General features: G+C 43.6%; 1 protein-coding gene across 2 annotated transcripts in view; it reads right to left on the bottom strand.

Annotated features, from left to right (window-relative positions):
- LHFPL4 (LHFPL tetraspan subfamily member 4) overlaps positions 1 to 23,087 on the bottom strand; it is a 79,496-nt gene extending 56,409 nt beyond the window's left edge. Inside the window, exon 1 of one of the 2 annotated variants that reach the window (XM_034431761.3) lies at positions 22,143 to 23,087. In XM_034431761.3, the coding sequence (XP_034287652.1) occupies positions 22,143 to 22,548 (406 nt within the window). In that variant the 5' untranslated portion in view covers positions 22,549 to 23,087. The remainder of the gene's footprint in view (positions 1 to 22,142) is intronic. The other variant, XM_034431762.3, reaches the window with a different exon arrangement.
- Between the last annotated feature and the right edge of the window lie 4,714 nt (positions 23,088 to 27,801).

Here is a 27,801-nt window from a genome sequence, read left to right as displayed (position 1 = left end):
AGTAAAGCACAATCGATTTCATTCACATACCTTATCTGTCCCCAACCACATGCACACACACCAACAGACGTTCAAGAGTTAAAGACCAAACCAGCCGACAAAATCCTTTTCCTTATGATAACAGAACTTGGCAACAACCTAGTGGCTGCCTGCCAAGAGTTTATTATTTACGAAGAGGAGAGATAACTTCTCCCCACTTCTGATACATCAAAAGAAACAGCTCAATAATTACGGAGTTAATCAAGTCCAGAGATACTCCAGCAAAGTCTATAGCCAAAAGTCCGGCAATGCAGAATGGCGTGGAAGCTTTCAGCTTTGTTCGTCACAAGGTTTGATTGGCCACCATGCTCCCTTTCATATCCTGTGAGGTGTGGTCCAGTGACTCAGCCTAATCTCGGGCATGCCTTTTCTTCTATTGCGCGTGCTTATCTCTGCAACGCTGGCGTGGATCCAGCCAAGACTCATTTCCCTCATCACTGTCCATCTGTGGCTGTGTGGATGTGCTTGGCCCCGGCCCTATCTCTTGCCCTTCGGCGGACACCAAAGACATTGCCAGAGAGGAGGGTCCTGGAGAGGGAGGCCTTGCCAACTCCTCTCCTTCACTCTCGGAGTCCTCTCCTGCCGATGACACAGGCTCAGATAACGGAGCCACAACAATACCGTGCTTGGCCACAAAATGGCTAACAAACTAAATAGCACATGCACAGTGTGTAATTTAATTTTGTTTAGGGTTTAGTCCCATTCCATTCTATTCTGTTCTGTTTCATTCTATTCCATTCTATTCTTCTGTTCCATTTCATTCCTTTCCACTGGTTTAGGTACCACCCTACCAGCGGTGGGTTTCAAAAATTTTTACTACCAGTTCTCTGGCTGTGGCTTGGTGGGCATGGCATGGCTTGGTGGGAGTGGTTTGGTGGGCATGGCAGGGGAAGGATACTGCAAAATCCCCATTTCCTCCTGATCAGCTGGGACTTGGGAGGCAGAGAATAGATGAGGGAGGGGCCAGTCAGAATTTTTACTACCGGTTCTCCGAACTACTCAAAAGTTCCGCTACCGGTTCTCCAGAACTGGTCAGAACCTGCTGAAACCCACCTCTGCACCCTACTCCAAACAACACTGGGTGGCTCACAGTGTAACAAAGAAGATAAAAAGCAAAACCAAACCAACAAAACAGCTGAGTAAAAGCAGATAAACAGGATGGGAAATCCAGCCAACAACAACAACAACATCGATTTTGAGAATGCATTTATAGCTTTCCAGAATACCATCAGGGTGGGAACCACATGGATCTTACTTAGAGGAAACCTCATTCCAGAGACAGGTGCCATGACAGAGAAGTTACGCTTCCTGGATCTCAATAAATAACTCTGTTTAACTGAAGACACCTAAATCGTGAGAACTCTGCTGTTGTTGTTCTTGTAACCAGCTCAGATCCACTATTCCTATAGCCAGATCAAGAAGTATGACCGAGAAATGCAGAACATTTAAGGCTGCCTTTACAATCACAATAGCACTTAGACTTGTATACCACTTCATATTACTTTGCAGCCCTCTTTAAGCAGTTTACAGAGTCAGCATATTGCCCCAAACAATCCAGGTCCTCATTTTACCGACCTCGGAAAGATGGAAGGCTGAGTCAACCTTGAGCCAGTGAGAATCGAACTGCCAAACTGCTGGCAGCCGGCAGTCAGCAAAAGTAGTCTGCAATACTGCATTCTAACCACTGCGCCACCACAGCTCTTTACAAAGTATAAGTTATTTTGTGAACATATTTACAGTGTAGTACTCTCTGATGTATAGGTGCCTTATTTTCTTGTGTGAACATCTCTCAAAGCTGACACCAGCCAGAACCAAAAAAAAAAAACACCACCTCAAGGAAATAGTGCACGATCGGAAGATCTGGCGAGATCTGGCACATAGAATCGGAAAGAATCGGACATGACCGAATGGATAACATTATAATCATATAGTACCGTATATATATAAACCCTTATGTATTCCAATAGGCTCAGCAGGCAGCTGCATATTGCCCACCCTAATCTGGGTTTGGGAGCTAAGCAGGATCAGACCCGGTTGGGACTTGGATGGGAGATGACTAATAAATGCAAAGGCTCTTGATTAAACTAATAAGTTAAAAAAAAACCCATCTCGGAAGAAAACATCTGCAATGTTTCCAAGAAAATATAATGAGCATGTCAGGGCAACATATCCATGAAATCATCAGGAATCAAGCTTGAGGGAGACTTGAAATAATAACATGCCAACAAATTAATACAGTTCACCGGATCTGAGCCAGACATTAAAAGAACAAATGTAGAGCATTAAAACATAAGGAATGTCTCCACTGTATCAAAGGGGTACTTTTCTCTCTTAGGAAAGTTGAATGAAGCCCCTTCTCTAATCATTCTGACTGCCCTCTTCAACACCTTTTGTTGTATCTATTTCCAATTGTGATGACCAGAAATGTCCACAGCTCAGACCTCATCAGTATACAGGTGAATTGTTTTGCCTCATTGTGTATAACTTTGAACTTATTCAAATTGAACAGGATGTCACTTGATGGATTATTCTCCATTTTAAAAAGATCCTTCTGGAATCCTTTAGCATCACTTTGGACTGCGCCACTCTGAATAATTGGGTAAAACTTGCAAACTTGGCCCACTCACTGCTCATCCCTAAATCAATACAATTTATGCGCCACTCCCGACCATGAGAGGTTCCACTTTTTCTTCACTAAGAAATCAGCCCTTTATTGCATTTACATCCATTTTAAATCTCATAATGTCCGGGATGCATTAGGTGTGCTCGTTTATTCCAAGGATGTGACACTTTGCAAAGTAGACACTTTGGTAGGAAAAAATATGGTCTATAAGAGAGCCGCGAAACACAATGGTGTCATCTATGAGAATGCTAATCAGATATAACAATTTAATCACAATCCAGGTAGTCCTCGACTTACGGCCATTCATTTAGTGACCATTCAAAGTTACTGAAAAAAGTGACATGACCATTTTTCACACTTAAGACCATTGTAGCATCCCCGTGGTCACACGATCAGAATTCGAACGCTTGTCAACTGGCATTTATTTTTAAGACTTTTGCTAGTGTCCTGGGGTCATATGATCACATTTTGGGACTTTCTGACGAGAAAACTCAATTAATATGATTATTATTAATTAGCCTATGATGACAACATGACAGAAGAAAATTAAACATATATACACAGTCTAGGCCAGGGGTCTGCAACCTTAAACACTCAAAGAGCCATTTGGACCCATTTCCCACAGAAAAGAAAACAGCGGGAGCCACAAAATCCTTCCCGTGCCTGACTATTTCTTGAGCAGCCACAAAACTAGCATATGTAGTTGAATTAAACATTCTGTTTTCTTCTGAAACTTTTCTTTTCTTGGATTTATCCATGGTTGGCCTACCGGGGATTGGAAAGCTCAATAAATCGCGTGCCGGTGAGTGTCACACATTGGCGGTTGTGATGCATATTTTGAGTGACAGGGAGCCACAGCAGAGGCGTGAAAGAGCCACATGCGGCTCCAGAGCAACAGGTTACAGACCCGTGGACTAGGTAATTATAAGTAAAACATCTACAGGGGTACAGCAGTGGCCTTATAACTGCATGCCCAATTCAGCAAAGTCAACGGGGAAGGCAGATTCACTTAACAACTGTGTTACTAACTTAACTCAAATTGGCCTTTTTAGTCACATCAGATGCTGTTTTAGGACCTCTTTCCAGAGCACGATACCATCATCTCTTGAGACTGAAGGTTGCCAATGAAGACTAATTTAACAACTATAGTGATTCACTTTTGCTGTGGCAAAAAAAAGGTCATCCTATACAGGTAGTCCTTGACTTACGGCAGTTTAGTGACCATTCAAAATTACAACAGCACTGAGAAAAGTGATTTATGACTGTTTTTCACAGTTGAGACCTTCGCAGCATCTCCCTGATCATGGAATCAAAATTCAGACGCTTGGCAACTGCTTCATACTTAAGACCGTGTGGCTGTGTCCTAAGGTCACGTTATCACCTTTTCTGACCTTCTGAGGAGGTAAGTCAGTGGGGAAGCCAGATTCACTTAAAAATCCAGGTTGTTAACCTATCAGTTGCAGTGATTCACTTAACAACTTGGGCAAGAAAGGTCATAAAATGGGGCAAAAAACCCTCACTTAACAAATGTCTCACTGAACAGCAGAAATTTTGGGCTCCATTGTGGTTGTAAGTCAAGGACTACCTATATTTATTTATTTATTATTTATTTATTGGTTCGATTTATATGCTGCCCTTCTCCGGAGACTCAGGGCGGCTTACAATGTGTTAAGCAATAGCCTTCATACTTTTGTATATACCTGCTTAGTAGGGCTTTCGCCCCTCCCCCCAAGCGGTGTTCTTTTTTATACAAAGTCAGCTTATTGCCCCCACAAACCGGGTCCTCATTTTACCTACCTCGGAAGGATGGAAGGCTGAGTCAACCTTGAGCCTGGTGAAATTTGAACTCACAGTAATTGCAGGCAGCTAGCAGCTAAGTGCTACTTAACAGCAGTTTAGTCCGCTGCACCACCAAGGCTCTATATTGTCCCTTCTGAATGACAAAGGCAGCTTGGGCAGCCTTCTCACTTTATTCTCCCCCGGACATTAATTTTTGAGAACATACCTTTGAAATAATACCTTTGAAATCTGAGAATAATGTGCAGTTCAGCAATTTTGGGCACTGGCTATCTTTCACATAAATATATTAGTTTCTTCTTTCTCTGACTGCAGCTCCTTTGCTCTGCCAGCAATTCCCTGGATCCCCAAAGAGTTTGTGCATCTATTTTGCCTCCCCCTCTCCCAAAGAAACACTCCCCCCCTCCCAGCATCTCTTGTCAAAGTGTCTGCTGAGACTAAGACATGAAAAGAGCAAGGAAGGGGAGCTTTCCCTGATCCATTATTACTGGCTTGGGTGGTAGAACACCATGCTCTCTACTGTGTGTTGCTGCTGTGGTTGCGGCGGCTGCTGTGTGCCCCCCCCACCGCTGCCTCCAAATCTCTTTTTTCCAAAATGCATGCTCCAGTTCCGGCCTGTCTATATACCCTCAACTCCAGCCGACCTGAACAAAGGTCCCAACTTCAGCACCTTCCGCAGCATAGGAGAAGACCAGGGGAGAACCCCCAAATCTCATTCCTGGCTGGTCCTGCCCACTCCACCCCACCCTTCCCAGGAGTCCCCACATGGCCTGTTTTGGATGCAGGTAAGTGCAGAGCATGTACAGAGACTCGGGGAGGGTGAAAAACGGGCCTATCGGAAGGTCGGGAAGGCCAGAAAAGGACCGCTTCCAGCCTCCAGAGGGCCTCCGGAGCCTGGGGAGGCCGTTTTTGCCCTCCCTGAGGCCCGAGGAAAGCCTCCGGAGCCCGGGGAGGGCAAAAATCTCCCCCGCTGTGGTGCAGGAGGCCGACTAGGCCACACCACCGTGACCATGCCCACCCAACAACCAGGCAGAGAACCCCTTGCTAAAATTTTTGAAGCCCACCCTTGGAGAAGGCCCTGCCTTGACAGAAGCCAAGCCAGCCGTTAGGAATCTCCACTAAAATAGCACTCTTTCTTTCGGCTCTCCTCAGCCTTCCTGCTTCCCTTTTTAAGGTCTGCTTACCAGCTGCATCCATCTAAGCCTTTTGTGCTTCCCCTGCAGAAGAAACAGACTGACCTCCCTACAGACTGCAAGGGAGCAACTCTAGCAAAGAGAAGAAGGAAGACACGAGTCGTGAAGCTGATTTTTTTTTTAATCTACCACTCCAAATATTTTATTTATTTATTTTATTTATTAGTCATATTTCTATGCCGCCCACTCTCCGAGGACTCTGGGCAGCTTACACCAAAGACAGTATACTAAATAGCATATTGCCCCCAACAATCTGGGTCCTCATTTTACCCACCTCGGAAGGATGGAAGGCTGAGTCCACCTTGAGCCGGTGAGATTTGATCCACTGATCTGTTGAACTAGCAGTCAGCTGAAGTAGCTGCAGTACTGCACTCTAACCACTGCGCCACCTCGGCTCATATAGAGCCGAGGTGGCGCAGGCGTCTCGGATTGCTCCATGCTGGGAAGAAAAGCAAGTCTGCCCAATCACCCTCTACTTCAGGGGTCCCCCAACCTATGGGCTGCGGCCCACTACCGGGCTGTGGCCTATTGGTAACTGGGCTGTGTGAGTGGCTGGCTGGTGCATGCACCTGTGCGCGCCACACACGGACAGCCCCACTTGCACGAGTGTTGTGGGGACTCACAGCTGCACTCGTGTGAGCATCACGGGCGCTTGCAGCCCCACTCGCCCGAGCAATGGGTGCTCATGTGCACGCACATGCATGCATGCACCTACCCCTCTCACAAAACCATCCCTTTTCCCCCATCCTCCCCCCCACCCCCCAGGATTACCAACCCGGAAATGTTGGGGAACTCTGCTCTACTTAACACATGCTTTGGGTGCAAAATATCTCCTGTCTGGTCTCTACACTATTCAACTTGGGCTGGGAAAGGCTTCTTCAAAAGGCTTCTTTGAGAGCCATGGTGGCGCAGTGGTTAGGGTGCAGTATTGCGGGCTAACTCTGCCCACTGCCATGAGTTCGATCCTGACTGACTCAAGGTTGACTCAGCCTTCCATCCTTCCAAGGTGGGTAAAATGAGGACCCAGATTGCTGGGGGCAATAGGCTGACTTTGTAAACCACTTAGAGAGGGCTGTAAACCCCTGTGAAGTGGTATGTAAGTCTAAGGGGAGGGAGGAACGGAGGGAGGGAAGGAAGGAACGGGGGAGGGAGAGGGAGAAAGGGGAAGGGGAAAGGGGAAAGAAGGAAGGAAGGGGAAGAGGGAAGGAAGGAGGGAGGGAGGAAGAAGGAAAGGGGGAAGGAAGGAAGGAACGAAGGAAGGGGGAAGGGGAAGGGGGAAGGGAGGAAGGGAAAAGAAAGGAAGAGGAAGGGAAGGAAGGAAGGAAGGAAGAAAGGGGAGGGGAGGAAGGCAGGCAGGCAGGCATCACAGGCAGCAGAAGAAATGAAAGGCAAGAAGATGAGACATTTTGCCTAGTCTAGCAGTGTAAATAGCAGTGGTGGTTTTGAAAGGGCCCTCCCTTCACTACACACAGAGCACACTCACTATCGATAGCCTGCGCTGTCATCCGAACACAAATCTCAGCATTAGAAGTGGGCCTTACAAGCAAATACACCCATCCAGTCTTTCCTCTTGTCTCCCTCTCCTTGCTTAAACCAGATGGACATTTTGACCAAAGCTCTGAAGCTTAACCCTCTGCCATCTTCTTCTTCTTTTTTTTTTTTTTTGCTCCCATTCAATGCTGCAGGGAGATCGCTCGGACCGTCATATGAAAGTGCTGCAGGAATATTTATTCAGGGCATGCTTGGCTCCAGTGGTGGGTTCTGTGGGTGTGGCTTTGTGGGCGTGGCTTGGTGGGCGTGGCGGGGAAGGTTACTGCAAAATCCCCATTTCCTCCCAATCAGCTGGGACTTGGGAGGCAGGGAATAGATGGGGGTGGGGCCAGTCAGAACTTTTACTACCGGTTCTCCAAACTACTCAAAATTTCCGCTACCAGTTCGTCAGAACCTGCTGAAACCCACCTCTGCTTGGCTCCAAACAAACAAAAACGGATCACAAATACTGAGGGAAATTATGTTAAAGTCTTTAAGTGCTGTGCTGTGGAAGCCCAGGCACTATAATTTAAAAAGCATGGCGCTGTGTGAACCTTAATTGTGGTTTATTCAACAGACCATGGCCTGCTGACTGCATAAAGCAATTCGCAGATTTACCACACACACAAAAAAGGGGGTAGGTGGGAAAGACATCTGATCCTAACAGTGGTTCTACTTCTGTTGCTGCCCTTAATCTTCCTGCAGGTGTTATTGGTGGGCCAGGAGATTCAAGGATTGGGGCTGCCTATCAACCTCCTGATTTTCCAGAAAATGCTTAGGACCACGCAATGACCTCACCGAATGGATGAGGCTGAAATTTTCCGATCATTCCCCCCACCCATTTGGGAAAGTTAAGGATGGAAGTGGGTGGCACAGGAGCAAGAAACCTCTGAGAAACCATTCCTGCCTCCAATTAAAAAGCCCAATTTATAACTTTAGAAATGATTCCAGGCTATCCAGAGAGACTTTGGGAAGTTTTACAGGTGGGGATGAGAGTGGTTTGCCTGCTACCCTCCCCCCGCAAGCCTCATCCTCTCATCTCTATCTTTAAAAAGCCAAACATAAACCAAACTGAAAGAATAGTAGGTTGATGGGAATAGGAAAGATTAAAGATGGAAATGGGAGCACCCTAAAAGTCTCCCAATCAATTCTCACCCTTAAACAGGTAGATAAGAATGCATGAATGAGGAAGGAAGGAAGGAAGGAAGGAAGGAAGGAAGGAAGGAAGGAAGGAAGGAAGGAAGGAAGGAAGGAAGGAAGGAAGTCATACATAATAACAGAGTAGGAAGGGAACTTGTAGGTCATCTAGTAGTCCAACCCTCTGGCCAAGCAGGAGACCTTACACCATTTCTGACAAATGGCAATCCAGTCTTTTCTTGAAAGCTTCCGGTGATGGAGCTCCCACAACTTCTGAAGGCAATCTGTTCCAATGGTTGACTGTTCTCACTGTCAGAAAATTTCTCCTCATTTCTTGGCTGAATCTCTCCTTGATCAGTTTCCATCCATTATTCCTTGTCTGGCCTTCAGGTGCTTTGGAAAATAGCTTGGCCCCCTCGTCTCTGTGGCAGCCCCTCAAATATTGGAACACTGCTATCATGTCTCCCCTGGTCCTTCTCTTCACTAGACTAGCCATGCCCAATGCTCAAGAATGGAGGGAGGGAGGGAAGGAAGTTTTTTCAGTGACACTGCAACTTCGACCAGTCACTAAATGAATGATTATAAGTCAAGGACTACATGTAGTTGAATGCAGAGGCAGCTTGAGAGACAAGGGAGATCTACAGTTTCAAGGCAACAACCAAGATTGTTTCCCATGTCCATCATCCTCAACCAGATTGACTAAAAGGCAAGATCTCAGAGAACATCTTTTGATATGATCTAGGAATAACTCGAATGCTTTCTAATAGGGCTTAAGCATGTTGATACGATGAAGATAAAGGACTAGATCTGATAGAGTCCCAGAAGTACTTGGGACTGAAATTCATGACATCATCAAAGTTAAAGCAAAGAAAAATATCCTTGAAAGCCAAAGAAAGTGAAATGGCTGAAAATACCTGAAAGAAAGCAAAAAATAAAAGGCCACGGAGACAGAGGAATATTTGCTCAAATAAATTTGAGTTCCAGCCAAAAGCAAGAAGAATTAGACTTAAATAAGCAGCACAAAGAAATTGAAGATGACAATTGAATAGGAAGGATGAGACATGCAAAAAGCATACGGAAATCAAGATAAATTTTAAAAAAATATTTTTTTTGGTAAATTTGGATGTGGTCAGAAAAAACTTTGAGGGATCAAAGTTCAGTCAGAAAAAGAAGACACGAATAAGAGATGACCCAAAGATACAGAAGAACTGTAGCAAGAAGACTGCAAAATGGATGATCATCACTAATGAAAATCTGGATTCTGAACTAGAACCAGGTTTCTTGGAAAGTAAAGTTAAATGGGGTGTGAAGCATATTGCTAAAACTGCAGCAGATGACGAAACATCAGCAGGATGGTTGAAGATGTGGTAGGTGCAGTTTGTAGCCAGGTATGGAAAAAGTTAACAGTGGCCTCAAAAGGCTGGAAGCTAAAGATTTCTCAGGTTCCTGAACAACTGCTCTCATCTCACATGTAAGATAACCCATCTCACTCATTCCAGTGGAAAGGGCCTACTTCGTGGGTTCCTCCCGGTTCGGCCCGGTTCGGCTGAGCCAGTAGCGGTGACGATATGACGTCACCGAACCAGTTCTCTTTGTTCGGGAGCTGGGCCCTCCCGCCCCGCCCCCGCGTTATTTTATCTTTTATTTGGCCCCACCCCCAATCTATTTGCTGCCTCCCGAGTCTTGGTTTTAATTAATTTTTATCTTTTTTTTCTAATCCTAATTGTGTTTTGAGCACTTTTTAAAACTTTTTTTTATTGTAAATGAAACGAACAAATGTTAAATAGTCATGATGGTTATGTAGTTGCTTGCCAAGCACATCTAAATTATATTCAAGGAACCAAAATATCTTCACAATCCCCAAGGCATGTCACAACTCTTGAGCACCCTTAATGTTTGGAAAGTGGAAGTTGAAAAATTTGACACCCCCTATAAACCAGAGTCGCTGTATTAGTGAGATGGGCGGCATAGAAATTTAATAAATGAATAGAAATTGTGCTCAAGATTTTGCAATCCCAAGCTCAACAGTACACAGAATACGATTTGCCGGTTGTATAAGCTAGTCTCAGAAGTGGCAGGGACTCCTGAGATCACACTGCTATTGCCACAAGGGGAGCAAATGACATAATGCGAATGATATTTGGCTTTATTAAGTGCATACCCTTTTACGACTCTCATCCCGTAACTAATTCAGGATAGAGTTGGGGCGACTGGATGGAGCTGAGCATTTACTGGCCGGATGCCCTTCCTGACACCACTTGGAGTTCACAGCAGATTTTTTTTTTCTATGTGCCCAAAGGGGAAATTTATTTTGTGGTAATTTAAACAAATTTATTTGACCAAACACACCCAACCCCCCTTTTTAAATAGGAAATTACTGTTTGAGTTGCTTAAATTTAAAAGCAATTTGGAGAAAAACGAAAGGTATACATATGATTAGGTAAAGATGTAAACTAACTGGTGTGAGAAGGAATGGAGAAATTCATTTACTCCAAGAGGCACCATTTCCTAAGTTGGGAAATCAGGTAGTGAGTGACAGGATTCTAACCAATAGCTAAATGCCCTAACAATTATTTTAGTTTTAATTGGCTACTTACTGACTCCTTTGTAGACTAGAGGTGGGCAACTATGGTAACTTTATGATCTATGGACTTCAACTCCCAGAATTCCTGAGCCAGCCACGGCTCAGGAATTCTGGGAATTGAAGTCTACAGGTTGTCAAGTTGTCATACAGTTGCGTACCTCTGGCGTAAACAAAAGGAACAGGAGCACCACTGAGTACACCAAAAATAGTCCTGAGGAGCCTATTTTGAAAGAAATTCCTCATTACTGTATAGGAAAGGTAAGGGATTTAACTTGGTTTTTGGAGGGTTAGGATTAGGAAAATTTGCTGGCCACCATTCATATGTCAGAGCTTTATTATTCCTACCATTTTTGTTTTGGGGTCTGCTAATGAGAACCCCAATTATCTGGAGCAGTAAAAAGGAGGCCCCAAGGATCTGTAAGAGAGAGCTTGCTCCATATTTTGTTTCCCAATTCTTCAACGGTGCCTTTTTCTTTTCTTCCCAAACACCACTAACAACCTTCCTTTTTCGAGCATTCCAGCATAATTAGACAATTTGAAGGCAAATAGCTGTCCAGTGCTCTTAACAATCTGGCAATCTGACAAGAAGTCATAGGTAATCTGGATAAGTTCCTATTTCCCCACTTTTACTAGGAAAAAATATCCACTCAAGGGCTGGTACAATATTTAATGCACTGCAGTAGTCCAGTTGAGTAGTGATGAGGGCATGAGTCACTGCAACAGCTCAATATTAAAGTAGATTTATGAAGGTGTGTATTCTATCAAGGTCAGGTTCTCCCAGAGAAAACAGAGCCCTGCAAACACTGGATAATCAGAAAATCTGAAGGCAAAAACACAAGGCGAACAAACAAACAAAAATATGCTGTCTTTATACGGTGATGGTGGAGAAACTTTTGGGGAGGTCATGGACTGCAAAAAGAAAAAAATAATAATAATTCAGTACCACTTGAAACAAAGCCAAACTAGAAAGGCTGTAATAAAAATTAAGGCTTAAACATTTTGGACACATAATGGGAAGGCAAGAGTCAGTGGAGAATAATACCCTGATGCTTGTAAAATCAAGGGTAATTAAACAAAATTAAAAAGGCTGATAATGAGGAGGCTAGATGTTATTAATGATGACACCAGCATGAATTTACAGGCACTGTAAGAAGCAGTCGTGAAATAATGTCCGTCACTTGATGAAGTATGAGAAGGAACTGAACAACCCAAAAAAAAACAAACACTGCCTCATACGCAACATTTCAAAGGGCCCATTTGTGGGCGGCCATCTTGTTTCTCTTTCCAAAAAATAAATCCATTGCGGATGAAAGGAGAAGAGTGTCTAGTGTCTCTAGACACAGTGTCTAGCTAGCACCGGGGAAATTTCATTCGAAGTTTGGCCAATCTGTAGGCATTCATAAGAGAGAGACAAAGGGGGAAATGACAACCTGTATGGGATGACATCATGTACCTACCAGCATCAGACATTTTGATGCAAGTACGCCGTTTGCATGATGACATTGTTACATGCATGTTGTCATTGTGGCATCACCACAGCTTATAGCAAAAGATAGATAGAATAACTTTATTGTCGCTTTGAATGTACACCGATCGGCATACATTAAAATGAAATTTCATTGCATGCTGGTCTCAAAGGGTCAGCACCTCCAATATACACTATATAAACATGACAAAACAGATAAATACAAAATTATGCATATACCTATATATATATGGCTGTGAAAGTTAGACTTTAAGAAAGGCTGAGCACCAAAGAATTGAGGCCTTTGAACTATGGTGCTGGAAAAGAGTCCTGCGAGTCCTTTGGATTACAAGGCAATCAAACCGGTTAGTCCTAGAGGAGATCAACCCTGACTGCTCTTTAGAAGGCCAGATCCTGAAGATGAAACTCAAAATACTTTGGCCACCTAATGAGAAGGAAGAGACTCACTGGAGAAGAGCCTAATGCTGGGAAAGATTGAGGGCAAAAGAAGAATGGGACGACAGAGAACGAGGTGGCTGGATGAAGTCACTAAAGCAGTCAGCGTGAACTTAAATGGACTCCAGAGGATGGTAGAGGACAGGAAGGCCTGGAGGACGTTGTCCATGGGGTGGTGATGGGTCGGACACGATTTTGCAACTAACAACAACAACAACCCACATATATTATATGACACAGAGAGACAATACAGTCTAGTTCGGATGTATTACATGTACATGGTGAGAAAAATGAAAAGAATTATAGAATAACAGAGTTAAAGGGACCCTGGAGGTCTCCTAGGAAACCTAGGAGCCTGGTGGCGCAGCAGACTAATAGCCTGTTATTAACATTCAGCTGCCTGCAATTACTGCAAGTTCGAATCTCCCCAGGCTCAAGGTTGACTCAGCCTTCCATCCTTTCTAAGGTAGGTAAATTGAGGACCCAGTTTGTGGGGGCAATAAGCTGACTTTGTATAAATATACAAAAGTATGAAGGCTATTGCTTAACGCATTGTAAGCCGCCCTGAGTCTCTGGAGAAGGGCGGCATATAAATCAAATTTAAAAAAAAAAAAAGCAGGAGACCCCCATTACAAATACCACTGTCACAATCAATCCTCAAGCATTTAGGATTACGAGTCAGAATCTGTATTTTCAATGAGGCCCAGGAATATGCCAGCAAATTCCAAAATCAGTACAGAATTAGTGTCACATGACTTAATCACCTATCTCCCACTGATCACGTCCACATGCTCTATATACCAGTTAAGATTTTCAGTCTTTTTCAAGGATGCTCCTAGAGAGAACACATTGTCTAAACAGGATAAAGCCAGTGTTATCGGAATATGTCTCTGCCCAGTTTCTTTGTGGAAAGCACACATAGTTGAAGGCTAGAGGTCCCCAACCTCCTTTTCCAGAAGACTTCTGGTTTCATTAGACTATTTTTCTATCCAGTTTCTTTTTTGAAGAACTTAGTTGCGTGATTTAACCATACCAACCAATAGTGTCCTGGCAATAATATGTTATACTGTGTATAACCAGAGATGGGATTCAAGTAATTTAACAACCGGTTCTCTGCCCTAATGATTTCTTCCAACAACCAGTTTGCCAAACTGCTCAGAAAGTTAACAACCGGTTTTCTCGAAGTGGTGCGAACCGGCTGAATCCCACCACTGTGTATAACCTATTGAAATCAGATGTCCTCAGTGGTGAAATCCAGTTTTTTTTTATTACTGGTTCTGTGGGTGTGGCTTGGTGGGCGTGGTGTGGCTTAATGGGCGTGGCTTGGTGTGTGTGGCAGGGGAAGGATACTGCAAACTTTCCATTCCCACCCCACTCCAGGGGAAGGATACTGCAAAATCCCCATTCCCACCCCACTCCAGGGGAAGGATACTGCAAAACCTCCATTCTCATCCCACTCTGGGGCCAGCCAGAGGTGGTATTTGCCAGTTCTCCGAACTACTCAAAATTTCCACTACCGGTTCTCCAAACTGCTCAAAATTACTGCTACCAGTTCTCCAGAACCTGTCAGAACCTGCTGGATTTCACCCCTGGATGTCCTGCATATGTAATGCAGTAAGTCAAACTTCCTAGTCAACCTCTAACCATGCTGGCTTCCAACACACTTGGGAGGACTGTACTGGAGAAGGCTGCACTATGGTTACATTGTGGTGGATTCGATTTTTAGTCCTTCCAACTAATAAATAGGAGACATTTAGGACTTAATTTTAATTGGTCCAAGTCTCCAAGTTAGTTCTTGGTACTAGAGATTCAGTTTGAAAGATGCAATACAACAGCAAAGGGAAATACCATCAAAGTTTGTGAACTATACTCGACTTACAACCATTCATTTAGTAACCAAAGTTACAAGGGCACTGAAAAAAGTGACTTAGGATCATTCTTCACACTTACAACCATTGCAGCATCCCCGTCGTCACATGATCAAAATTTGGATGTTTGAAAACTGGCATGTATTTATGATGTTGCAATGTCCCGGGTTAATGTAATCACCTCTTAAGACCTTCTGACAAGTAAAATCAATGGGGAAGCCAGATTCACTTAACAGCCATGTTACTAATTTCACCACTGCAGTGATTCACTTAATAACTATGGCAAGAAAAGTCATAGCATGGGGCAAAACTCACCTCACTACTGTCTCGCTTAGCAATGGAAATTTTGGCCTCAATTGTGGTGGTAAGTTGAGGACTTACCCATAAAACCAGAAATGCAATATGGAAAACTGTAAAGAGTTTTTTTTCTCCATGTAAACAACGCAAAATTGCAATATGCTGCACAAAACACCTAGTGCGGGAAGATTGGAACAGATGATCAGAAGTAGGGAGTATAGTTTTTTGAGTCCCTATCCTTTCTCATAATTCGTAGAAGCAGAATCAATTGTACAAAATAATTAATATTCCTATCCCTGTATTTCCACATTATTAGAATTCTTTATTGGCCAAGTGTGATTGGACACACAAGGGATTTGTCTTTGGTGCGTACGCTCTCTCAGTGTACATAAAAAGGCAAGACACATTCGTTAAGAATAATAAGGTACAACACTTAATCATAGTCATAGGGTACAAATTAATGGGGGGAAAAAATTATGAAAACAGCCAACGTCAAAGAGCACAACTTCCAAATAACGACCAGAGAACACAATTTACAAGCAAGCTAGACTTTCAGTGTTTAAACAGTAACTTTTCAACTATCTAGAGAGAAATGCAATTGTTCTGCCTTTTTGTTTTAGCGCAACCATGGCCAAGATATGAGAAGTTGTACGTACACATGCCCGGAGTCTAATCTTTCGTTTACTTTCTCATTCTCTTGCGGCTTCTTCTGTCATAATCTATTGCATCTCTGTGCTTGTCCCTTTTAAAGCCTCACAATTAAAGATGACAAGAACCATCTGCGGAGGAAGAGAGAACAAATGCAGAAGGGCAGGAGGCTCTCTCGAAAATGCACTCTCTTCCAAAACACGAGTTTCCCCGTCTACTCATTTAGAGAGTGAACTCCGGGGTTTTTGGAATGAGTTTTGGACACTCTTCTCTACCTGTGGATTTCCCTATTGCTTTCCTTCTGGAAGCAGTTAGGATAACCGATTAAGTCAGACCAACAGAAGGAAAATCTCCAGTTCAGACTGACTGGTGTTTTCTTGAAGAGGGCAGATGGTTGATTTTTTATTTTTTTTTGGTCTTGTTTTTTTTGTTTTTTTTTAACATTTGGAATCCAGGAGTTTCTTTCCTCTTAATTAAATTCTACTTCCTTTGGGAGGTGGGGAGAGACCGCATTGTCTGAAACTAGAGTTTCCTAGGAAGCACTAATTAGAGCCTTCTCTGATTTGTGAGCCACTAATTAGATCTCAAAGATTTAAAGTGTTTTCAAACAGAGACATTGTCTAGGTTTGAAATTGCATTTATGCCTGGAATCCCTTTTCTAGGCAGTCGTATGAAATGACCTTAAGCCTAGCTCATTCTCAGAATACTTCAGTGAGCAATTTAGAATACAGTTCTTTAATTTGGATGGTTGTTATGTGGTTATATTAACTATGTTTTTTCCTGAATTAATTTAACTGTAAATGTAAGTAAAAATATTTCAGTTATGTCTGCTTAAATGTTTTGGGTAAAAATACTGAAAACGGATGACTAAACAGTTTGTATTCTCCATAAAAACGTGTGTGTTTCTGTGTGTATGTTTCTCTGTGTGTGTCTGTGTGTATATTTCTCTGTGTGTGTCTGTGTATGTATGTCTCTATGTGTGAACTTTAGTTTGTTTACAGTGTTTAGTTGGTTTTTGCTCTCTCTCACTTTCTCTTTTTTTCTTTTTAAAGTTGCTTCAAGCACCCTTTCCCCCCCTCATCTTTGTGAATTCCCCAGATGGAGAGCTTGTGTCCTTCTTTAACTTGAAGCTTTGCTCTTTTATGCTTCTGCTACTTACTTACAGTACTCACATGGGCGACTGAGTGGACCAAAGGATGATATAACCCCCCTTTTACTCTGTCCTCACATTATGTGAATGGAAAATATCATTTTAAATTCTGCACAACTACAGAAACGTAGCTCAGAAAACAATAGCACCCATCACTGATGAGTTCGCTCTTTTGATTGGCCACTTTTGGAGAAAAACAAGCAGTGGTCAGCTAAAAGTCCTCTAACATTTAGAATTTAAATTGTGTTGTCCTCCTAAATTAATTCTAAATTAATACCTTTAGATAACTCAAGGAGGCAGAAAATTGGATGTCCTTTTTCAGAACAGAATACTCTGCTTTAAATGGAGAAACTATTTACTTTGCCTTTCCTGTATTTTTATCTTTAACTCTGAGGACATTTGAAAAGCTTGGGGAAGTGTGAGTGTTGGATGCAGCAAATGAAAAGGGAGATTATTTGGCTTCCTTGCCCTCCTCAGTAAAGTATCGTTCCAGTATTAATCTAAACCAGGGATGTCAAACTCAAGGCCCGGGGGCCGGATCCGACTTGCAGGGTGCTTAGATCTGGCCTGCAGGGCCATCCTGGAAACAGTGAAAGACTGGTTTGTGGTGCCTCTGCCAGTGAAAACAGAGCGCTCTACATGGGGCTACTCTTGAAAAGTGTTGGGAGACTATAGTTGGTCCAGAATGCAGCCGCGCGAGCTGTCGTGGGTGCACCTAGGTACACCCACATTACACCAATTCTCCGCGAGCTGCACTGGCTCCCTATTGGTCTCCGGTCACAATTCAAGGTGTTGGCTATTACCTTTAAAGCCCTACATGGCTCAAGGCCAGGGTATCTTCGAGACCGCCTTCTGCCGCATAGCTGCCAGCGACCGGTAAGATCCCACAGAGTTGGTCTCCTCTGGGTCCCATCAGCTAAACAATGCTGGCTGGCGGGCCCGCGGGGGAGGGCCTTCTCTGTGGCTGCCCCAGCTCTCTGGAACCAGTTACCTCCTGAGATCCGGACCATCCCCACCCTATTGGCCTTCCGAAAAGCGGTGAAGACCTGGCTTTTCCGGCAGGCCTGGGGCCGCTGATCTCGCTCTTGTGATCTGGCGAGATCCGGCCATGAATGGTGTGAATGAATTTTTAATGTTTTTATTGTTTTTAATTTTTCAATGTCTTTTTATAATGATTTTTTTAAATGTATTGTGAGCCACCCTGAGTCTTCAGAGAGGGGCAGCATATAAATTTAATTAATTAAATTAAATTAAATTAAGCTTGGAAGGGCCACACACAGGTCCTCCCGAGCTCTGTTTTCACTGGCAGAGGTTTGCAGGAGGCCGTCACAGTTGAAAACGGAGCTCAGGAGCCAGTTTTCGCTGGCAGAGTGCTCGGGCCACCACAGGTGCCCCTGACACCTTGGACATGCCCACTCCGGTTCCCCGAGGTCAAACACAACCCTGATGTGGCTCTCAATAAAATTGACCTTGACAGCCCTGGTCAAAACTGTTCCCAAATGTTTACTTTGTGCTGCCATCTTGATTGGCATCTTAGCCTATTCAGACCACATCATTCTGTATGTATATGATACCAAGACTAAATGGATCTCAGCTAATGAACATTCAAAATGTTACCTGATTATACGGTTAACTTGCAAACCATTTAAATAAGTAACTTTATCTGACCAAGACAAACTTTTGTGAATCAGCTATTTGGTAAGGGAGATCATATTGCAAATTATTTGGGTGAATTATCTCCTAGAATCATAGGTTCCATATGACATGTTTCTTATTTTTTTAAAAAAACTCTTGTCCATATTATTTAACCAAGAGAAAATTCTGCCTTCAGTAAATATTTTGAAAATGTCATCTCTTTGGCAACTATTTTATCAACCCTCTTTAGTTCAATAATTATTCATTAACTATACAGTGGATAGGCTAAAAAAGCCTTTATGCCTTTTGGTAAGCCATCATTATGCTTCTAATGGTTCTACATTCTCTTTTTTTGCCACATCCTAATGTTTTTCTCCTCTATGTCTTTGGCAGCTAAAACCAATCGTTTTCATTGTGTTGTTTTACTCTGGACTCCCAGTTACAGTGAATGGACAGGATACTGCTGGATTGTGGGAAAAAATATATTGGAAAAATCTGGCAAAAAAATCATGAAGACATCATATGCAATCTAACATGTTAGGTGCAATTCTGAGTAGAATTCTTAATCTGGAAAGCTTCCATGTTCAAATTCTAGCCAAATCTCCTTCCAGTATACTGGGTAATGAGAACAGCAGTACGATGTAAAAAAAGTACTAATACAGACTATCCCCTTAGGACTACAAAATCTTCAGATCATTTTTTTATTGAACAAGAAATTTGCAAGTATGAAATTTCTGCCACATGTAGCAATACAATTTAAAATTCTGAGTGGGGTATAGAAAGAAAGGGCCATTGTATTATTTTATGGTATTTCCGTAATCAGAGAGTCCTCCAACTATAAAGACTTCAACTTCTGGGATTCTCAACAACAGCCATGCTAGCTGTAGAATTCTGGAAATTGAAGTTCTCACATCTGGAAAGCATCAGTTTAGGGAAGGCTGTGCTACCTTCCCTTCTTTTGTGTAAGCAATTCAATTATTTGAGCTTCTACTAAAGTATATCTGTCGGGGAAGGAAAGTATTGTTTGTTCACATCTGCAAGTTCAGTCGTAGCTATGCAAATTCCTCAAAAGCTCAAGCACTAGCATATAAATGTGGTTTTGCCTTGAGTGAGGAACCTGTTCCCCTCAAAATTTTGCTGAATTATGATCAGCCATGATAGCCAGGGGTTAAGAAATTTTGAAATTACAAGTCAGTAACATTTGGAGGACTATAACTTCTCTATTTGTCAGGCCCCAAGAGCCTGCCACATAGGGTTATTTCCATTTTCCTTTACTGTTCCTCACCTATAGACAGAAATATTGCCAAATTAAAGCAACTACTTGTACCAATGGAAAGATACTCTGAGAACTACTATGGAGGAGCCATCTTAACTTTCTTTGTCCTAACTAAACTATCTTAAGTTCATTGTCTCTTGGTCCTTTTGAGTGCAGCCCCTTCCTCCCGGGAATCCAGACTACATTTCACCACAGTATCCCTGTGATGCACCTATGGCCCCATTTAATTCTCTGGCTTTACATCATATCTGCAATAGGTTTTTTTCCTAGCACATAGCAGTTTTTCTCAACTTGATGCTCTTCAAATATGGTAGACCTAGAATCTTAGCTAGCATCTGGAAGACATCAAATCAGAGAAAATCAGTGTGGAAGAACTGCAAACTAGCATTAGTACCTGCATTTTTTCCATTACTTACAAAATAGCCAGTAGGAAGAGAAGTCATAGTCATTATGGCCCCTTTCCCAGAGTTAATGAAGCTTAATTCAGACCCCAGAAAGCCTTTTTATTGATCCATTAGTTCTTTTTAGATAGTCTGCTTTCTGCTGATCAGACATTAATTCACCACTTTATGCCTCTATGCTGAGCTTGGCAGCTTAGCTCATTTGGGATTCAAGTCTTCCTTCCTTAAGCAAATCCAGCAGTTGGATTTGAGCCCACTGCATAGATTTGAAAATGCCTTTATAATGAGGAGGTAAACTTTCCATCTTCATTTTATTGGAGATATATCTTGTTAGTCCTTGTTTTCATCATATACCTGCTAAAATCTCCCAGAGTTTCAGACAACAGTTTTATTCCAACACTGTATGCATCTTTATACCATAACTTTTGTCTGTCTTACTTCCTTTAAAGTTGAAAATCTGAATCCTTGTCCTTTATTATTTTTCTACCTTCCATAGTTTTCCTCAGCATTCACATTCTTCAGTAGAGTTCACACAATATACTTAATTTGGCAATATAATTACTCCATTACCTGGGTTTGCACAATAAGTTGAACTACAAAGAAATGTACTGGACTTGCATAACACACTATGCCACAGACAACTGACCAAGATTAAAGTTAACCAAGTTTAGTATCTTGTATAAATGAAGGTGCTGGGTCTTTTAAGTGTTCTGGTTAAGCATATGTCAGTCTCTTGGGCTTTCAGTACCATGGACAGAAGCCTGGAAGCTTGACCAATCTATCAGTTCCTGTACCTGACTCCCTGTAACAAGAGTTTGGCCTTTTAACTTTTTTAAAATCAGGTTTTTAATCTGGTTAATCTAATGGTGATGAGGTTTTACTCTTTATGTATGCTAAACTTTTAATTGAATAAGTGAATACAATTTATTTACTATTCAAGCTAAAAACTGTTTCTGGCAACCTATTTGCAAAAAGATTTGGATATATATAAGGGGCGTGCATAAGTGCACCAGGGTGCCTACCGTCCCTGTCCTAATATTCCTTTTTACTCTCTCTTTTCATGTATTCAAATTATGTTTATACTTTTACCTGTTATCTTATATATGCTTGACAAAATAAAAATAAATAAATAAATAAATAAAATATTCATTTGTCACCAAACTAATCCCAGATGAAATTACACCAACATCAAAAAAATACTTTGATGGGGTCACATACAAACCATTCATATGCTGCACAAAAAAACCCACACACACCCCTAAAACACACGTCTCTGTGACTCCTAGAACTGTCACAAACCTTACACAAACTAAACCAAACAAGTCTATTCCACCAGACCAAGGACATCTGGAGCTGTCACTCATTTGATTTAACAGGACAGGAATTTTATAGGCTCAGAAAAGTTTGACTCCCTTCCAGATGTTTTGAACCTCAGTTCCCCAAGTCCCTTGGCCATCGATCATGTTGGATGGCTTGATGGTAAATGAAGTGCAACTTATCTAAGGGAGAATGAAATTGCCTACCGGTGGCCTACAGAATCTCATTCATAGTTTATGTTTATTTTAAGGGGCCTTCTCAAACCTTCAACATACGGTGAAGAGACACTGTACAAGAGTTTATGATATCTATTCTATTAAACAAGCCTCCTACTTTGAAAATACAACCTACGGGCCTTCCCTTCTGCCCCCAACACAGCCAAATAGTTATCCATTGAAGGTCTTCCACCTTAAAAAACAAAAACAAAAAACATTACATCCCGTTATGTTGGCTGTTCAGATCAATTCTTGCCCCACCACCCCACTTAGTTCTCCCTTCTAAGCAGGGAAGTCCTCCCACTCATTCTCTTTAGCCTCCGCTTTCTCCTTTCCTATTTCAGTTCCTGTCGTTATTGGGTGGAGATGGGGGGTGGGGGAGGGGATACAAGGTTTGGTGGACAAATCTTTTTCTTTTCTTTTTTTTTTGCCAAGTTGGGGGTGGGGGTGGGTGTTTGAGGGAAGGAAACGGTCCCCCCCACCCCCCCCCCACCACCCCCGTTTACCTTACCTGCCAGTAGCTGCATCCAAGCACAGATCTTGTAGACCGTGGCCGTGTTGCAGAAGAAGAAGAGGGCGAAGCAAGTGATGCAGCCCAAGATCAGCACCATGGAGAGCAGCACGAAGAAGGAGGCGGCCTTGAAGGCGCCGGAGGGGATGCTGCGGAAGTCGGCGAAGGAGCCGTGGCAGGTGAGTTCCCGGTTGTTGCCTTCGTTGCCCACACAGTAGTGGAAGAGGCCGAAATAACCCGGCTTGGGCGTGCTGACGCTGTCGCCGATCCAGTAAGGCTGGATGAAGACCACCACGTTGATGATGGCGAAGCAGATGGTGAAGATGGCCCAGAGGACGCCGATGGCCCGCGAGTTCCGCATGTAGTTGTCATGGTACAGCTTGGAGGCCTCCTGAGAAGGCAGCATCGTGCCGGGAAGCGCCGGGGTCCCCGGCGGCGCTGAAAAGGGAGAAGGCGGGCGCACACCGGCGGCCGTCCCCGCTGCGAAGGGAGGCTTAGTCGCGGGAGCCCCGCGGCACCGGCCGAGGGACAACCCAAGGGGGGCCTGCGAGGGGCCAGGCCATGGGGGCCCCGGCCGGTCAAGGCGGCGGGCCGGGAGCCCTTTTTTTTTTTTTTCTGTTTTTTTTTTTTTGTTTTTTTTTAGAGGCGCTGCCTCGCTCCCTGCAGCTTCAGCCGCGACTCCATCTTGGCTGCTGCCGCTCCAGCTGGCCTCGGCTCCCGCTGGCTTGGCTGGCTCGATCTCTGGATCGCTCGGTCTCTCCCGTCCGCTCGCTCGCTCGCTTGCCTCTTCGCTCGCCTGGCCGAGGCTCGCGCTCGCGGCGGAGGCTCGCGACCGCGTGCGAGAGAGAGGGAGACACACACACACACACACACACACACAGAGAGAGACAGAGAGCGAGAGCGCGCGCGCCGGGGCCCGGGAGGAGGAAGTCTTGGAGCGGTTCGGAAAACGAAGGTGGGGAAGGAAGGGAGCGAGCGAGCGAGCGCTGGGGCAGCTTCCCAAAGGGAGGGGTGTGGGAGGGGGGAAGGAGGAGGAGGAGGAGAGGCAGCGCCACGCACATGCGCCCTGCACCGCAGGTCGAGGGAGCCGGAGGCCCCCGGCCGGCTTCTGTTTCTCTCCCCTCCTCACACAATCCACCCCAATACCCCTGGGGCGGCTTGAGGGGCTTCCCGCTTTGCCGCCCTTGAGCGGCGAGCCTTATTATCTGGCTTGTGGAAATACTGAGGGCCGCTAGAGGCCAGCAAACGATCGTGGTTTTTCTCTTCGTGGTCCTCTGAACGTTTGAGTGGCTCGAGGGAATTGTTTGGATCTTTTGCAGCCCAGGCAGAGAGATTCCCCACGCGGCGGATTCCTCTCCCCCCTCCCCCCCACTCCTAAAAAAAGCCGCGGCGGAGAGAGGCGCAGAAGGAAGGCGGAAGACAAGGAGGGAGGGACGATGGGGAGACACCCCCCCACCTCATCTCCGCAGCTGTTCCGAGCCAGCTTTTCATCCAGCAATAGGCTCTGGAAGAGGAATTTCCTCGGGGCGGTGAGGTGGGGGGGATGACCGGGCGACTTCTCAGACCGCCCTGAGTCTCCAGAGAAAGGCGGCATATAAATTGAACTATTATTATTATTATTATTATTATTATTATTATTATTATTATTATTATTATTATTATTATTATTATTATCAATAATAATAATAATAATAATAATAATAATAATAATAATAATAATAATAATAATAATAATAATAATATAACGCCATGACCGTGTTGCTAAGATCATTCACCGGAAATTGTGCCAGAAGTTTGGATTTGAGTACAGCAAAAACCGCTGGGAACATCAGGTTGAGAAAGTTTTAGAGAATGAAAAACTCAAGATCTTGTGGGACTTTAGGATTCGGACTGACAGGCACTTAGTCCACAACACACCTGACATAACAATAGTTGAAAAGAAAAAAGTATGGTTCATTGACATTGCAATACCTGGTGATGCACGGATTGAAGATAAGCAGCAAGAAAAAAATCACAAAGTACCGGGACTTGCAAATTGAAGTTGAGCGACTGTGGAAAAAGAAATCGTGTGTTGTCCCGATTGTAATTGGAGCCCTTGGAGCAATACCCAAAGGGCTACCCCGCTATTTAGAAATTCTAAATTTGCCGGACTTGAACATTTTGACTCTACAAAAAGCCACCTTACTCGGAACAGCTTACATCCTCCCACGATACCTTAACAATTCCTAGGTCCTTGGTTAGGACTCGAGCTGCTGAGCCTCAAAGGCTGTGAATCTCACTAAAGATTAAATCATGATCATCATCATCATCATCATCATCCTGCTGGTGATTCTTTTCATCTCCTCCCTCTTCTTCCAGCTTTGGAAGGAAGGAAGGAGATCCTTCACCCGTTTGGGTCTCCATTCTCCAACCCTGACCCTGATGGAAGTGGTGTCTCTTGGGCTACAACCCAATGCCAGCCGAATGGGAACTGCAGTTCCTGCATCAGATGGGGATTACAGGTAGTCCTCGCCTTACGACAGTTCCTTTAGTGACCGTTTGAAGTCCCGACGGCACTGAAAAAAGGGACTTGTGTGACCATTTTTTACACTTGCAGCATTCCCTCATGGTCACGTGAATAAAATTTGGATGCTTGGCAACGGACTCATATTTATGATAGTCGCAGTGTTTTGGGGTCATGTGATCCCCTTTTGGGACCTTCTGACACGCAAAGTCAATGGGGAAACCAAGATTCACTTAACAACTCTGTTAATAATTTAATAACTGCAGTGATCCGCTTAACAAAAGTGGCATGAAAATGGGGGCAAAACTCACTTTAAAAAATTGTCACTTAACAACATAAATTTTGGGCTCTATTTGTGGCTGTACGTTGAGGACTAGCTGTGCTTTAAGGAATCATCTCAATGTGACAGAAACAAGTTTCAACACCAGAAGTTGAACTCAGTCCTGGGAGTCTCTACAGTCTCTATTCAGAAGTCAATTTCTGCTTTCTTAAATAATTTTAAAGATCGGATTTCAAAGGTAAATATCTTTCCCTGATCAGCCCACGAAAAAGGCCAGAATGGTGAGCTAAATTCAAGAGCACCATCAGCGATGAAGCAGGGGAAAAAAAGTCAGATCTGTAGGGATTGAAACTGGATGATGAAGGCCATAGATTGCTGAAGCTGGAGTATATCTGGTCTGTCAGGAATCAGATTCCCTCTGGAGCATGGAGGAGCATCTTCTGGCTCTCTAAATATTGCTGAATTCTCAGCTTCCAGCAATCTCAGTTGGCATGGCCAATGGTGAGGGGCAATGGTTACTGCAGTCCAAGAACATCAGGAGGGACACACATTTCTCATCTTCATTGAGGAGAGACAAAGATAAGATCATGGATATAACACAGAGGTGGGTTTCAGCAGGTTCTGACCAATTCTGGAGAACCGGTAGCAGAAATTTTGAGTAGTTTGGAGAACTGGTAGTAAAAATTCTGACTGGCCCCGTCCCTATCCTCTGCCTCCCAAGTCCCAGCTGATTGGGAGGAAATGGGGATTTTGCAGTAACCTTCCCCTGGAATGGAGAGGGAATGGAGATTTTACAATATCCTTCCCCTGCCATGCCCACCAAGCCACGCCCACCAAGCCTTGCCACACCCACCAAGCCACGCCCACAGAACCGGTAGTAAAAAAATTTGAAACCCACCACTGATAACAGGATGTCTGCACCCAAGAAGTGCATTCAACTTGATTGGTATTAAACATTTTAATAGGCCCTGGATAATTATCATGTCACACTTCTGCATCTTAGCTAATAAACTTCTCAGTTTTTCAGATCCCTTTGTTAGATTTTTTTTTTTTAATTGAAGATTAAAGAATCGAGGAAAATAAAGTCTAAACAGCAAACCAGCAATGAATCTACAGTTTAAAAGTAGTGTCAAGATCTTGACTGTATACTGAATGCGGTTATCAGTGGCAGTGTGATTAACCATTGATTAAAAAATAGAAACAAAGATAACTTCAAACGGTCACCATATAAATGATCAGAAATGTGATTTGTGGATTTCTGAATGCCACCCCTCTCAAATATACATACATACTTTTTATATATGCTAACTCAACACTGGTTAGAATTGTAGAGTTGAAAGGGACCTAAGAGATCGATTTCAACCCCCTGCTCACTGCAGGATTCACACTACATCAACCTCAGTTTGAAAATCTCCGGTGAAGGGGAAGAAACTACTCCACGTGATAACTAGTCACTGATTGACAGCTGTTATTGTCAAGACATTCTTCCTGATCCAGGGTTCTTTGTGCCTCTCCAGCTGGACGACAGAGAATATTATGCTGAATTTTTTAAAATAGTTAATAGCATTGTTTTCCCAGTCAGTGAAAGCTAAGCATGTCATGTTTATTCAATTAATGAAAAAAGTAATGAATTGTAAATTGGGAGCAGCAAGCAGTATTCATTAAGGGGAAAGCTTTACAGGTAGTCCTCAACTTAAAACAATTCATTTAGTGACATTCAAAGATACAACGGCACTGGAAAAAGTGACTTATAACCATTTTTCACACAACCTTTGTAACATCCCTATGATCATGTGATCAAAATTCAGACGCTTAGCAACTGGTTCAACTTATGACCGTTGCTGTGTCCCAAGGTCACGTGATCCTTCTTTGCAACTTTTTGGCAAGCAAAATCAATGGGGAAAGCCAGATTCGGTTAACAACCGAGTTACTAACTTATCAACTGCACTGATTCTCTTAACAACCGTGGTAAAAAAGTGGGCAAAACTCATTTAACAATATAAATGTTGGGCTCAATTGTGGTTTACCTGTACTCATTTTCTCTCACAGAACAGGAAATGCCTTTTATATCCCTGATGCTATCGGGTCTCTATAGGACACACACACCTCATCTAAAACCAAAGAAAAAATTTCCCCTTGCTTCAGAATTGCTAAATGGATGTGATCAATCCTTCTTCCAGTATAGTCCAGTGGTGGATTCCTCCCGGTTCGGCCCGGTTCGGCCGAGCCAGTAGCGGTGACGATATGACGTCACCGAACTAGTTCTCTTTGTTCGGGAGCTGGGCACTCCCGCCCCCTGCCCCTCCCCATGTTATTCTTACCTTTTATTTGGCCCCACCCCCAATCTATTCGCTGCCTCTCGAGTCCCAGCTGATCAGCTAGAAGGAAAAAAACTGTTTAAACTCTTGCAGCAGGGCTTCAAAGGGCCACCCTACAGCTGATCAGTGTTAAAAGGCAGTGTGGTGGTAGACCAGTGCCTCCAAAAACAAATGGGTAGACCAGTACAGCTCTGCAAGTAGTTAAAAGCCTGGTAGACCAGTACCTCTGCTAAATCCTAAAGAATTGTCACGTGACCATCAAGCCACGCCCACAAAATAAGCCACGCCCACAGAGCCGGTACTAAAAAATTTTAGAACCCATCCCTGGTATAGTCCTTTAATCCATGAATTTTAATCCATGATTAAAACCTGGCCTACCTCTGCCATCTCAAATTGAAAGATTTCTTGTGTCAAGTCAAGGAAAGTTCTAGCTTGATGCATTGGAAATCTGCCACTCAGAGTAGACAACATTTGGCTCAGTAGAAAAGTTGGTTTGAACATGCACAAGCCACAGTTGATGGGTTCGCACGATAAGTATACTATAAGCCATGGTTTACA

This window comes from Pantherophis guttatus, chromosome 2, assembly GCF_059756535.1.
Source record: "Pantherophis guttatus breed Tessera chromosome 2, ASM5975653v1, whole genome shotgun sequence".
Lineage (NCBI taxonomy): Eukaryota > Metazoa > Chordata > Lepidosauria > Squamata > Colubridae > Pantherophis > Pantherophis guttatus.
The sequence above is the reverse complement of the archived record's forward strand: the minus strand, read 5'-3'. Positions and strand labels throughout refer to the sequence as shown.